This window comes from Cyprinodon tularosa, unplaced genomic scaffold (genome assembly GCF_016077235.1).
Source record: "Cyprinodon tularosa strain WSP-4 unplaced genomic scaffold, ASM1607723v1 ctg6, whole genome shotgun sequence".
NCBI lineage: Eukaryota > Metazoa > Chordata > Actinopteri > Cyprinodontiformes > Cyprinodontidae > Cyprinodon > Cyprinodon tularosa.
In genome coordinates this window covers 272,724-287,718 of record NW_024039340.1, presented here as the reverse complement: position 1 = coordinate 287,718, position 14,995 = coordinate 272,724, and the positions used below count along the sequence as shown (strand labels likewise).

The 14,995-nt window shown below is 39.6% G+C and overlaps 1 protein-coding gene across 1 annotated transcript in view; it reads left to right on the top strand.

Moving 5' to 3' along the window:
- Positions 1 to 14,995, top strand: part of LOC119797819 (neuronal PAS domain-containing protein 3) — a 464,035-nt gene that overhangs the window by 314,985 nt on the left and 134,055 nt on the right. The window contains 1 exon segment of the mRNA XM_038307041.1: positions 3,289 to 3,378. Coding sequence (XP_038162969.1) covers positions 3,289 to 3,378 — 90 coding nt within the window.

Here is a 14,995-nt window from a genome sequence, read left to right as displayed (position 1 = left end):
GCTGTGTGCTCAGCTCTGCCGTGGCATATTTAGCAAACAACAGGATTGGATACACTACGGTCTGAAAGTGTCTCCTTTAGAATATGTGTCCTTGGATTGCCTCTATCTGAGTGTGTAGGTGTAGGATGAGTTCCTGTAGATGAGTACTGCAGCATGTATTTCATATAAATACACTATTAGACATGCTGAGACCTTTGTCTGAGGGCTGAGGTGCATCAGGATGGCTTTGTTTTTCACTTTGGTTGAAAAATAAAAATGAAATGACTACAACATCTTCGCCCTAAGGCTACCGATGGGCCTGGTGCCTATCTCCAGCTGTCTGTGGACGAAAGGTGTGGTGTGCCCTGAACGGGTCAAGAGCTCTATTGCAGGGCCACACAGCGGCACATAGGGACGCACACATTCACAGCTAAGGGCAATTTGAGCCTCTTTCCAACTTAAAATAGCAGGTCTTCTTGGACACTAGGCCTGTTTTCGAGAAATATGCTTGAAAATAACATGGCCGAAATGAATTGAATATATCTCAAGAACTACAGAGTTTATTTTAATTGTTTTGGTATCAAAATAAAGGCAAGACCCCAGATAATATGTCACAGGTCTAAAAACCATCTTGGGGCGAGTGCTGATGACCCAAATTTGGGTCCTCATGTCATGAAAAGGTTAATGGGGTGTTGGAAAAAAAAAACTATTTGTGATTTTTGATATATTATTTACATTTCAGGTACTAATATTGATTACATTTTTTATCTATATATTTTTTTTTTATCAAAATCAATGAGTGAAAATTAGGTATCTCTGCACCACCATTCTTGTAGATGGCGCCATGGATCCCTTTTGCGGTGTTGTTCAGCACCATTTCTGTAGCTGAGGCAGTCAGTAGAAGACAAGGAATGACTCAAACCCCAAACAACATTGATTCTGATAAACATATGCAACACTTGCCTTTTTTTATCTATACATTTCATTTTGATTGCTGAGTAAAATATCACAAATATATAGTGATATTGCAATATTGTGATAAAATGGTATCATGACCCAAGTATCTCAACACACATGCCAATTCCCACCGATAGTTTACGCCTGTTTTTCAAACATGGGTTGACCCAATAACAATCGGCATATGGTTCCCTTCCCACTGGCAAAAAAAATACTGAGTCTTGTTACATCCAAGTAACGTCTTCCTATGGGCAACGAGTTGAATGCACAAACTAAACTGTTCATAATGTGTTCTTTATGGTACGCCAGCATTCATAACATGTAGGCTAATCACTGTTCCTCAGACATCCACGTTTATATTTTTTGTATTTAGATTTTTTTTAAACAAAGTGGAGTGTGTATGACGTCATCCATGTGCGCCGGCTACCATTCATTCATCCTGTCCACTGAACTGCAGCTAGTTTTACTCACATGCCTGGAAGATGTCTAGTGCTACTACAGATGATCTAGCCTCGTGAGACCATCCTGATCTTGCGAGCTTTCAAGATTTCACTCGCAGATCAGTCTGGAGACTTTCCGTTAAAGAAAATTTGGAGCCGTTCACCAAACGAACATCCAATCAGCGTTGGCTTTGAGGCGGGTTGAGGTGTAACGCAACGAGAAGCGCGACAGTTCAGTCTAAAGAACATGGTGGCTTCAGCAGATGAAACTAGCGTTAGCGTGGCTATCGAGCAAGTTTTATCGGAATTACAGAGTATTTCCTCACTGAAAGAAGAGCAAAACACTGCTCTGGAGGCTTTTCTCAGAGGAAAAGATGTTTTTGCTCTTCTCCCGACTAGTTTCAGCGCACGGATGACGTCATACACGCTGCGCTTTGATTTTTTCAAATTCTTTTTTATGTTTAAAAATATAAACATAAGACATATAACCGCGGATGTCTGGGGGACAGTGATTGGCCTACATGTTATGAATGCTGGCGTACCATAAAGAACAAATTATGAACAGTTTAGTTTGTGCCTTCAAGTCGTTGCCCATAGGAAGACGTTACTTGGATATAACAAAACCGAATATCTTCAGAACAGCAAATGACCAAATTACACAAAACTAATATGGGTGAGTAGAACATGATGTAATAACATAAATCAAGGGGCCAATGTAAAAAAAAAAACGGTCTTCCCCTTTAAAGGCAATTGTTCGTGGTGTTCAGTCACACCAGCATACGCATAGTCAATACCCGATTATCCATTTAGTTTATCCCTTTAGTTTATCCTTTTAGTTTTGTAGAAAAAAAATACACTTTAAACTACCTCAACGGGCATGTATCCCTTTAGACATATAAAAGAAACTAATCTAATTACTTATTTTTCTGGTGTTTTTTTAAGTGTATGGCAACCTTAAATTTATTTTTTTTTTTTGTACATGACTACTGGGATACATGCCCGTTGAGGTATTTTAAAGAGTATTTTCTCATACAAAACTAAAGGAATAAATACAAATCTGATGTTTTGTACATGCGTATTGACTATAGGCATGCTGGTCTGACGGGATATGCTCATCTGACAGAACACCGGGTTTAAACTGGTCTTTTGGCCAGTGGGAATGAGGTATTAGAGACGCCAATAAACCTAACAGTCATGTTTTTGTACTGTGAGTACCTGGAGAGAACCCACACATGCACAGGGAGAACATGCAAACTTCATTTGGAGAGAACTCAATCCGGCAATCAAACCCAGGACCTTATTGCTGCAAGGCAGCAAGGCAGCAGTGCTACAAACTGATGACTAAATTAAGATTAAAGGCAAACAATGTAATGTTCATTACTCTACATGTTTATTTGTCATCAAAATGAATGTATTTTCATGGGTGGCCTCTTATATTTTGTTCAGAAGCAGATCTAGACATTCAACTAATGCTAAAAATAACCTGGGGGAGACCTACAGTAAAACTAACACCAAAGAAACTGGAAATTCTTATCAGCTTCTATAAAAACAACTTCCATTTTCTTTTTTATACACTAGTTGATTTTATTCTGAGAGGAGATGAGAAAGCAAGAGAGGACCTGCTGTAAACAGTCAGAAATCCAACCCTGGCAGCAGCGTCGCGGACTAAGAGGCCGCGATCCACAGGCTGCTCCACTTCTGTATTCCTGAATGAAAGGATAGCAATTCATCTTTTTGTCCATAGTTTTCATTTTTACTTAATATTTAAAAGTATATTTAAATTTAAATATTTATATTTATTAAATATTTAATATTTCCTTTATTAATAAAGGAAATATTTCCAATAAATTGAACCGGAACAAAGCTTGACGACTGAAAGTGAATTTAATTTTGTCTCTACTTTGTTTTTCAGTCACTGGACGGTTTCGTATTTGCACTAAACAAGGAAGGACGTTTCCTCTACATCTCTGAGACTGTTTCCATTTACCTGGGGTTGTCACAGGTAAGTCAACGCGTCTGCTTTCCAACAGCATTTAGTCGGCAAAAATGGTTTGCTGTAGGAATAAAAGTCATTTGTTTCATTATAGCTCTTGTGTGTCCTTCTTTACGTTTCACTCGTCTCCGTTCTGATTGTTTACCTCGTTTCTTTTCCTGTTTTGCATCTCTGTTATTTTCCCCCTCTTCTATCATTTCATTTCCAAACACAATTCCTCACAAATTAGGACTCATTTAAAATCTCATCAGCTCAGCAGACGGTTGTTGATTTGTGCATTGAGAAACAATGCATATTTTACTGCGGGATGCGTGCCTGTGTGTGAACTGTGTGCGTGTTTGTGGGTGTTGAGGGGGAGATTTTTATAATTATTATTATTACTTCAGCTGTCGAAAGATATTAAGCATATTTAAATTCAACTGCAATTTCATATATACAGTATACATATTTATTTTTTATTTTCAAGCTGATGGGAAACTAAATCCCCGTCATTAATTCTGTTCATCTCTTCCCTTTATTGTTATTTCAGATTTTATATCGTGAGATCCAAAGTGTTTTTTTTATCATGTTTTTTGAAATTCTTTTTTCACATCCAGATATGTGTTTCTTACTCATGATTCTGTTTTTTGTTTTTTTTTCCACACTCAGCTTATGACCCCAATCTAACAGGAGTGGTCCTTATAGTATATCCTCATTACCTTTGCCTACTTTGCATACATTAACTTTGAACACTCAGTATTTCCCTACGTTATAGAAGGCTGGAGGGATGTTTGTTGTCCTAAATTAGACGGCATTGTAAACATATTGTAGAATATGGCTGCAGATCCTATTTCTTGACAAGGATTACAGTTTAGGCAATTCACTGATAGATGCAAGCATGTCTACAGTTTTTTATAATAATGTTAAAAAGACAAACAGAAGTAACAATTCACTTTAGAAGCTCTTGAGATGCTCTCTGCATGCGAGAATGCTGCACCTTGTCCTCCTGTACACTGAACTGCCCATCTTAGATTTACATCCTTCAATAAAACCTGTGATATTACGGTCCAGGATTTAGCCCAGTTGTGTCAAACACCAGGTGTAGCAGGTGCCATCCAGCTCTGTTCTCCCTGCTGGTGTCAGATGGAAAACGAGCTGAAGAGAAAAGCTGATCTAATTATTTTAAAGAGACTTAAACTTCTTTAAAATAGACTTTTTATGTGAAGTCGGTAAATTTATCTTAAACACAGTTGATTGCACACCTTGCCTGACTACTACTATAAAACAGTGATTTATTCATTAAAATGTTTCTTTAAAAATGTTTCTGCTTAAATAACAAAACAGTTATTTATTCATTTTATAGCACCAATTCTCAATACATGTTATCACAAGGCCTTTTACAATTCACCAGATCAAACAGTCAATTGATTCAAAGTTTTCTATCTAAGGAAAACCAGCGGATTTCATCAATTCATTGACTTGATGGCAATCCCTCACACTAAGCATGCACGTAGTGAAAGTTTAGTCTACTTTTAACAGGAAGAAACTCCCTGCAAAACCAGGCTCCGTGGGAGCGACCATCTACCGAGGCCGACTGGGGTTCAAGGAGACAGAAGCAGACATAGAAAAAGAAGCATAGATGCAAAAGGCAACTGTAACAGGAGGCCCCGTCCAGGAAACACACAGCCAGGCAGACGAGCACTGAGCCAACTCCTATGTCAGAGGATGAAGAGAGCACATCCACTCAGTCACAGTCAGAGAAACACGACTACACTGAAAAACAGACCAAGCTCCAACATCTAGAAACAAAGGTGTTGATGGCAGCAGCACAGCAGATATTTCTCTCCAGGATGGAGTCACAGCCAAACAGGAACAGACCAGATGAAGCTACTATGAGAAAAAGCAGAGAGAGCAGAACGTTAGAGATTGAACTAACAGATTATGCAGAGTGGGAGAATAGCAGAGATGTCAAGTAACGAAGTACAAATACTTCTTTACTGTATTTAAGTACACTTTTTAGGTATCTATACTTTACTCCATTACTTATTTTTCTTCTTACTTCTGACTTTTACTCAAGTATCTGTACTTTCTATTCCTTACATTTTTAAAACAAAAATTACTCGTTACTCTTGGCTTTGGTTTAATGCAGAGGTTACGAATTAGAGGACCGCGGTCCGGATCGGGACCCACCTGCTGTCTAATCTGGACCCATCCTGATTTAAAACATTTATAAATTACCGTATGTTGTCTGACAACATTGTCTAAAAGTGACTTCCACCACTTCTCCTGTTACCCCAAAATCCCACATCCTCCGCCCCGCAGTGCTCCAGAATACCTGCGCAAAGCAAAGCCTACAGCCTCCACTGTTCTTCCCATATTGCTCCGCTCCGACTTCTCCTCTGAGCTCAAGGAGAGCATGCGCGATATTATCATTAAATTCGTAGGAGCAAAACATGCAGAAATGAATGCTTAATTTAATATGACATTAAAATAATCCCCATCAGCATCCAGCATATGTGCAGTTTCTGATGGAGATGAGAAATCTGTTTCCTGGTCTGGTAAAGGACCAATACTTTGCATCCAATCATTTAGATAATAGGTGTTAGTTTTTTTTTTTTATATATAAGAATTATGCTCTAATTTGTAGTTATTACCGATCTGTTGTTTCTATATTTTAATTTGACGAACCAGATTTCTTGCCGTTCTTTTTCCTGTTTGGTGCGATTGCAATAGCGGATCTTGACCTGGCCAGACTGGACCGGAGCGGAGCCTGATCATTTAGAGGATGTTTGGCTCAACCTGCTGCTGTGAAGCAGGATTCTCCACCATGAACAGAATCAAAAATAAATATAGATCCAGGCTCAATATGAGCACCTTGATATGTGCTTGAGAATGACTTTGTCTCCATTCAAACCCAGGTTTAAAGCCTTGCAGGGCAGCCTAAAGCCCACTGCTCTCATTAAGACAGAAAAAAGGACGAAAAAAAGCAAACGTTCAGTTTAGGTGTTTTATGAAATACGTGAATACCAAACTGAAAGATTGTTGTTCTCTACTTCAAAAAACACTTTAGATTTTAACATGGAGACATTTTCTATTAAAGGAAATCATCAGAAGCAAGCAAGTGTTATTCAAACTGTAAACCTGAATTGTCTATTACATGCAACAATAGCTACGTTTACATGGACACAAATAATCGGATTGAAGGCCTGATCAGATCAAAAATGTTTCATGTAAACATGTCAGACTGAAGATTCTAATCCGATTCGGTCCGATCGGATCTAAATTTAATTCCGAAAGAGAGAGGTGGTTTTTGCCGATCGCCATTCTGATTGGCGTCCATGTAAACACCCATTCTGATCTTAAGAGTAAAATAATCTTCACTGCGCATGTGTGCGACGTCAGCGTGACGTTTTTCCGCCTTGTCAACAACAGGAAACCACCGGTCGCTCTCGCTCTTGTTGTGAACAACATGGCGGGAGGAGTCTAGGAACGCCGACTTATACACTCAAGTTCATTTAAAGCAGCAGGAAGCAGGAATTTATCCTCCTCCTCTTTTCTCTCTCCACAGCCCACTCGCTCTCCCACGCCGGTTCAATCGCTCATTCTCTACATTTTCTCTCGGACATTTCGCTGCCAAGCGCTTTTTTCCTCCTCTCTCCGTTTTTCTTTCCGCTCGCTCCGAGCACATTGTTTGTCAGGCCTCCCAAAAACCAGACGCAGACAGAACTGCCAAGTTTGGCAGGAAGTTCTGCGCATGCTTAAAAGATTTAATCTGATCCAACGCTTGGTACATGTATACACACGTCAAGATCGGATCATTTCATTTAGTGTCCATGTAAACGGAGATTTTGAATTTCCGATCAACCAAGGTTTGGATTGGATCGGGGAAATTTTGCGCATGTAAACGTAGCTAGTGTCGGACTCAGAAAAAGATGTTGAAATGTCTGAAAAGTCGAACACAGGCGAGAGCGTATCGGGAGATGGAGACCAACAAGACCTCCCTCATTCTTGGCCCTATCTCAGAGAATTTTTTGAAATAGTCGAAAAATTGAGCTTTCAATTCATATAGAGGCGTCTGGCCGTTTTTTTGGGTTTTTTTTTTTTGAAGGTTACTTTATACTTTTATATTTTAAGTAGTTTTTGGAGTACATACTTTTTCACTTTTGAGTAAAGAGGTCAAGCTGATACTTCAACTTTTACCAGAGTTTTTTTTAAACTGCAGTATCTATACTTCTACTTAAGTAACAAATGTGTGTACAGTGACACCACTGTACATGACTCAACCCATCAACAAAACCTTTAAAATCATCCCCTTTTTAAATGGCCAACCCCCATTACCATCCCCTCTGACATTTTACTACTGAATCTGTAGAATTTCTGCTATATATTAAATATTGCCCTTTAGACGTTTGGCGGGCTGTGGGCTTATGAGTAGCCTGAGCAAAATAAATAAAATCAAAGACGTGTCCTACCATGGCTATGAAGCAGATCCCAGTGGGATATTTGTCCCTAACTATGTAGGAGCAGTGATAGCCATGCAAGTCCAGGGACTGACTGCAGTTCTACTTTAAGGTGCCTTGGTCATGGTCAATGACCGGCGTACCTGACATGTAACAACCAGATCATGCTTATCGCTTTAGGTTAATAGACTATATTAATTAGGCTATGTATTATTGCACCATTCCCCTCCTCTTTTTTTTTTTGTTTACAAATAGACTACTGCCTGTTATGATCTAAATAGGAATAATGTCATAGAAAGAACAGACTCCTTCATGTCCTCTGTTTCACGTCACTGCCTGCCAAATGAGTGATAGAGCTATGGAGCCAAAACACTGATGGAAACAAGAGACAAAGATCGTCAAAAAGCAGAAGAAAATGCTCTGATCATGGCAGAAAAAGCTCACATGGCCGAAACTTGTTGACTCCATTTAATTAAGACTTTAAGTTAAATATCCAAAGCCAAACTCAGGTTTTTGTAAAGTTTGGAAGCATTTAACAAATCAAAGACTGGGTAGAACCCCACATAAGGCTCTGTCTCCTACCTACCCTCCTCCAACCTTAGACTAATTTCTCCAACCAGATTGATTGATGATTTCTATCAAATAATTGATTAATTATTAAAATGGCTCCCTTAAGCTTTTCTGCCACCACCGCCTTGCAAGTTATCTTGTTCCTTCAGCTTTATCAGCTGTTAAAGAAGTGCCACAGATTAGACGGGTGAAAGAGAGGGAGGGAGAAGGAGCTTGTCTCTGCCTTGTACAAGTCCCATCCTTTTAATCTAACAAATGTACACAAAGTTCCTTAACCTTCATCTTCATTTCTCTTCCTCCATACTTTTTCTCTTTTTAATCACGGCCATTATTTTTTTTTTTACTTCATGAGAAGAAAATATACATCACTAATTATTTCTCAGCTTTAATTAGATCTCACCGTGTTGGATGTGAGGAGGGGGGTTCGGGGGGCTGAGGGATGGTGGATTTAAGCCTTTTGGCAAATTGACGACATCCAGAAATTTCGTGCTTGGTGGTCGATGCTGAACAAAAAAATCCTCGGGCACATTTCTGTGTAAAGAGGATTTGCTGCTCAAACTGGTGTCTTCGCCGTCTCGTCGGGGAGAGACGGTAAACGTGGCTCGCTAGTCAAACAGCTTGTTAATAAAGCCGCTGAAAAGTGTGGATCTGTAATTAAACATGGCTGCTGCCTTCTCTGAACCGTAATCCTGTTCCATGTTCATTTTTGTTTTCTTAACAAATACCTTCCCTTCATTTGGGGATTGCTGTTGCAGTTTGCTGCTCTTTCATTTATCCTATGCTTTGGCTAGACTTTTCGTTTTGCCTCCTGTAAAGGTGGAATATATGTAAATTTAGTTAAAAAAATGTTTGTTGGGTGAAAAAAATAATGTATCCAGGAAGGAAAATGTACCTAAAAATACACACATAATAGCTTGTGTATTTTGTCATCCTTGTCATTTTTTTGCAGCAGATGAAGACAGCCAGAGAACGTGTCTGTTTTCCAGCCTGTTGATCAAACAGCACAGCATGGTGTGCACAGATTTATGTGCCTCTGAATCCTTTCATGTTTTCAGGTGCTCCTATTTGTGGGACCAAGTATCACTGCAGCTGCCCTCTCACTGCTCTAATTGAGATGTGTGTGTGTGTGTGTGTGTGTGTGTCTGTGGTGGGACTCAGCAGATGGCTGTGTGTCCTCTGCCTGATGATCCAGAGGAAAATAATAACTGCATTGTCTCAGCCAGACCCAAATTAGTTTGCTGGAATATCGCCCGTTACGCCCAAAGATAATTCGTAGCCAGCTTCCCCTCATGCCAGGCTATTATATGTAGCAGCATGAGGAGGCACACATAGCCCAGCATGCATGCAACACGTAGAATCCAAAAAGATTGTCCTCATAGGGCCGTTATACAGAAAAAAAAGGGTTAATTGAAACCAAGAGATTATTTTTAAGAATTCCATTTAAGGGAAAACAAGATTTTTTTTTAATGCGCTGACAAAGTCCTGTTCTTTATCTATTGAATGTTTACCCTAAAGTAGTAGTTCAGATATTTAAAGTGAGGTTCTGTCATCAGGTCATAAGCAGTAAATATCCTACCTTCCCTATGACACACTGTACACTGACCTGTCCAACTGCTCGTTAACACTTAATTTCTCAGCAGCCAATCACTTGGTGGCAACTCAGTGCATTTAGGCATGTAGACATGGTCAAGACAATCTCCTGCAGTTCAAACCGAGCATCAGGGAAGAAAGATGATTTGAGTGACTTTGAACGTGGCATGATTGTTGGTGCCAGAAGGGCTGGTCTGAGTATTTCAGAAACTGCTGATCTACTGGGATTTTCACGCACAACCATCTCTAGGGTTTACAGAGAATTGTCCGAAAAAGAAAAAACATCCAGTGAGCGGCAGTTCTGTGGGCGGAAATGCCTTGTTGATGCCAGAGGTCAGAGGAGAATGGCCAGACTGGTTCGAGCTGATAGAAGGGCAACAGTGACTCAAATAACCACCCGTTACAACCAAGGTGGGCAGAAGAGCATCTCTGAACTCCCAGTACGTCGAACTTTGAGACAGATGGGCTACAGCAGCAGAAGACCACACCGGGTGCCACTCATTTCAGCTAAGAACAGGAAACTGAGGCTACAATTTGCACAAGCTCATCGAAATTGGACAATAGAAGATTGGAAAAACGTTGCCTGGTCTGATGAGTCTCGATTTCTGCTGCGACATTCGGATGTTAGGGTCTGAATTTGGCGTCTACAACGTGAAAGCATGGATCCATCCTGCCTTGTATCAACGGTTCAGGCTGGTGGTGGTGGTGTCATGGTGTGGGGAATATTTTCTTGGCACTCTTTGGGCCCCTTGGTACCAATTGAGCATCGTTGCAACGCCACAGCCTACCTGAGTATTGTTGCTGACCATGTCCATCCCTTTAGGACCACAATGTACCCAACTTCTGATGGCTACTTTCAGTAGGATAATGCGCCATGTCATAAAGCTGGAATCATCTCAGACTAGTTTCTTGAACATGACAATGAGTTCACTGTACTCAAATGGCCTCCACAGTCACCAGATCTCAATCCAATAGACCATCTTTGGGATGTGGTGGAACGGGAGATTCGCATCATGGATGTGCAGCAGACAAATCTGTGGCAACTGTGTGATGCCATCATGTCAATATGGACCAAACTCCCTGAGGAATGCTTCCAGCACCTTGTTGAATCTATGCCACGAAGAATTGAGGCAGTTCTGAAGGCAAAAGGGGGTCCAACCCGTTACTAGCATGGGGTACCTAATAAAGTGGCCGGTGAGTGTATATACTTTATATAACCCATGCACCTTTTTTTTGTAACACTAAGTTATAACATAGCAAATCTCACTATACTGCTTGGTAACAAGAAAAACTCTATTTGGTAATAACCCCGAAATTAAGGTATATATGCAAGTAATTACCTGCCTGTAAATATTACAATTGTATGTTACTATGTAACAATGGAGACTTCTGGTGGGTAATTAGCATACGGTTACCACATAACAGTTTATATTATTGGCCACCACCTACCAACAGCTTACAAAGTAAATTGTTACTTGTGATCCGGTTAATAAAGCATTTTAGAACTGAAATTAAGTAACATATAAATAAGAGTTTAGTTGAGATTGGTTAGCTGTCTTCTAGGTTTGTTTTTATGTTATATGCCAAGTAATAAACTGCAATTTACTAGATAATAACACATCAATTTATTGCTGTTGGTGAAATGACTTACCTGTTAATAACGGTTTGACATTGTTTAAGGAAAGCTTTACACCTTAAAACGCTTTCTCTTTATGGTTCTTTTTCAGAGAAGAGATCACTTGGGACAAACTCTTTAAATAACACTTCAGAATATATATGTATTAAATAACCATGAGACATGACAACAGATTTTGACAGAAATTGTAATGTTACTCAGATCAGAGAAGTTGCTTTGGGGTCCCTGGTTGGTTTAAATGTTTTCTATTTAGCAAAGCCAGCAGATTCAAAAAAAAAAAAAAGAAGGACTTATGCCTAGGTGAGCATGTAGTCATAATTGAAAGGAAAACTTTAAGAGGAAGAAACTTTCAGCAGAGCCAGGACATCTGCCATGAGCAGAGAGAGCATAGAGGCAGAAGAAACACAGAAGCACTGATTTAGAATATTTTGGGCCCTAGGCAAAGACAGGCATGAGGCCTTCTGAATTGAAACACATAAAACAGACTCATTATACAGATACAGAACTTTTAATAGAATAGACATCCATTATCTGTTCTAGGTTTTGTCCCTCTCTTCTTATCCCTTTTCTTCTTGTTTTCCTCTCTATGTTTTGTACTCAGCTGACTTTTCATGCTGTCTCAAAAGGAATGAAAGATTTTTTCCAAGCACTAAGCTCACTTAGCTGATTGCTCCTTCCTGTTTTTCGAAAAAGGCAAAAGTAAATAACCCAGTCCTTCTTTTCACTGTAAACAAGCCATGATCTGCTTCTCTGTTCTCCATTTTTCCTTCGGATGAAATAATAGCTGCATGAATCATGACAGCAGACAAGATACAGGAGAGCAGGAGGCGGGGTTACCAATCTACTTGCTCTGGAGAACAGAGTTCGCTGCTTTTAGATGTTGTCTCCAAAGTCTCCAGTAGCAGAAAAAAGTCGCTAGATTTGATGCTAGGCACTTTTTTGAGAGCAAAGTGCTAGAGGGGTCTGAAAAGTCACTAAATATAGCGACAAAATCGCTAAGTTGGCAACACTGCTCTTCTCACCATTTGTTTTCAAATGGTTTGCTGTGCAGCAATGGACTGATCCAATATGGTGGACACTGAAGCATTGTAGCGAAAGGATTTTCATCAAAAACATAATTAATGTACAGAAATAAGGAATAACTGTATTAACCATACATGTAAACTGAGTTCTATGGGGCCCCAAGGAACTTGGGATCCTAGGCAACTGCCTAGTGTAGCCCAATGCTAAATCCCCCCCTGTCTGTTCCTGTAATTGAAGATGATTTTCCTTCTGTCCAATGTTCTGATTCACTTGAGAGGAAGAGGGATCCAGTGGTTGTTGTTAGGAGCAAATCTGTATGCAAGGCATTAGCTTTGGGGCTAAGGTGCGAATTTAATTGTAGTTTAGGGTTAGAGTGAGGTATCCACTACTAATGGTTAGTATTGTCAGGGTTAGGGCATAGAAAGAGTTAAAAAGGACTGGAAATCAATGGAGGACAGTTGAAGATAACACATGGTCCTCACTACATGTAGGGAGAAGAGAACGTGTGTGTGTTTGTGTGTGAGAAGAGATTTGTTTCTATCTTTGTCATTTAAAGAGTCTCTGCAGTATCCAGACCTGCTATGCTTACATACACCCACATAGGCAAGGTCATTCTGCTCATATGCATCAATGCACATGAGGGTTTCTTTGCCCCACCCCCCATTATTACACACACAGGCCCACCCCTCCACACACAACACACACACAACCCGACAGGTGAAAAGAAGGGTCGCTGGAAGGGAGAAAGGCTCTGATCTCTGCTCTCTTTCTCTGTCATCCACATTTCCTCAGGGAGGGTGAGGACAATACATTTATTAACACACACACCCACACACACACACACACACACCATCTCTTGCCTTCACTTTCTTTGCTTTTGGTATTCCCAGTGGGCTGCCGCTTGTCTGCAGGGTAACATGAATGAATTAGCATTAAGCAGCTCCAACAGGCCATTGGCTTCTGCTTCTTTTCAGTTGTCCATATGGGTGTCCAGAAACTCACATCCATCAAAACTTTAAAAAAAAGTAAGGTTTCAAATTGTTACTAAAGATGAAACATTCAGAAGTGGTCCCAGCTCATTTCAGTATGATTCTACTGGCTTTTTAGGCTATTCAATGAGTAACAGTTACATGGACCTCGTACAGATTGGTGTCACTCCATGGCTTATTTCCATCGACATATATTTCCATTTGCAGCCTTTTCTGAGTCTCCTCTTTCACTTGAGTCTGACTAAAACCATCGAGCAAGCTGCGGTCTATCACTCTATAACACATTGGACTGTGGGGCTGGCTGCCTTGAAGATTCCGCCCAATTTGAGTTGATTCTCTGTATGAAAAAATGAATCAAGCCTTGTTGAACAGATCGACTTGAGATGAGTCATGTAGAAATGGACAAATACAAAGGTTCTTCCAGGAAGGAGCCACTCTTCCATCTGCATCTGTTCCTTTAAAAGGATAGTAGAGTCTAACAGACAGTTAAATGTGTCTATTCTAAAACGTATGTCTATTATTTTAAAATTTCTGTTTCTGTATAATGGGTCTGTTTATGTGTTGTCTGCTCAATTTAGAGGGCCCCCTGCCTGTCTTTGCATAGGGCCCCAAATTCCCTAAATCCACCCCTGCAGACAGTCAGCATGAAGTATCCAAAGTTTAAAACTCAATGTAAGCCTGTTGTTTACAGCCAATCAGAGTTCTGATAGCACTGTAATTTTTCTTGTTACTGAGTAGAGACATAGAGTTTATGTTTAAGTTAGACTTTTCTGTATTCAAACTTTACTGGTTTAATTTTTCTATCTGCTGCCTCTGCCAAGTCAATCCTGCCCTAATTAAAAATACGTACAGAAATAAATGAAGGACTTAATAATATAAAATTACTCTAAAAAGTAGCTAGTAATATGAATTTGTGCGCTGTGTGGAGATGCAGGGGAAACCGTATCTGATGGGGAAACGCAGCTCGACGTAACACCGGCTGCAGACCAACGAGTGGAAATAGAGCAAGTAAAAAACACGAAGTAGAAATATACGAAGTGGAAAAAAGAGAGGAAAATAAAAGGGCAGGTGTAAATCTTTTGGGTAAAAAAAACAACAAAAAACCCACCAGAAAAGTTAGAGGTATAAATAAATAATTGTTTCAGAAATAGAAGGTTAAAGTAAAGTAGGAAGAAATATGTATGGTGTAAATCATTATGAGAACAAAAATAAAAACATCTTTTAAAAATGTTGGTGTGAATAAATATGAAAAAAATAAAAAAGTTTGCAGTGGAAATTCGGAACAAAAAAAATCCTACTAGCAATAAATACACAAAGACAAAATAAAGACTTCTATAAAAATGTATAACAGAAAAGAAGTGCGTTAAAAATAAGTCAGC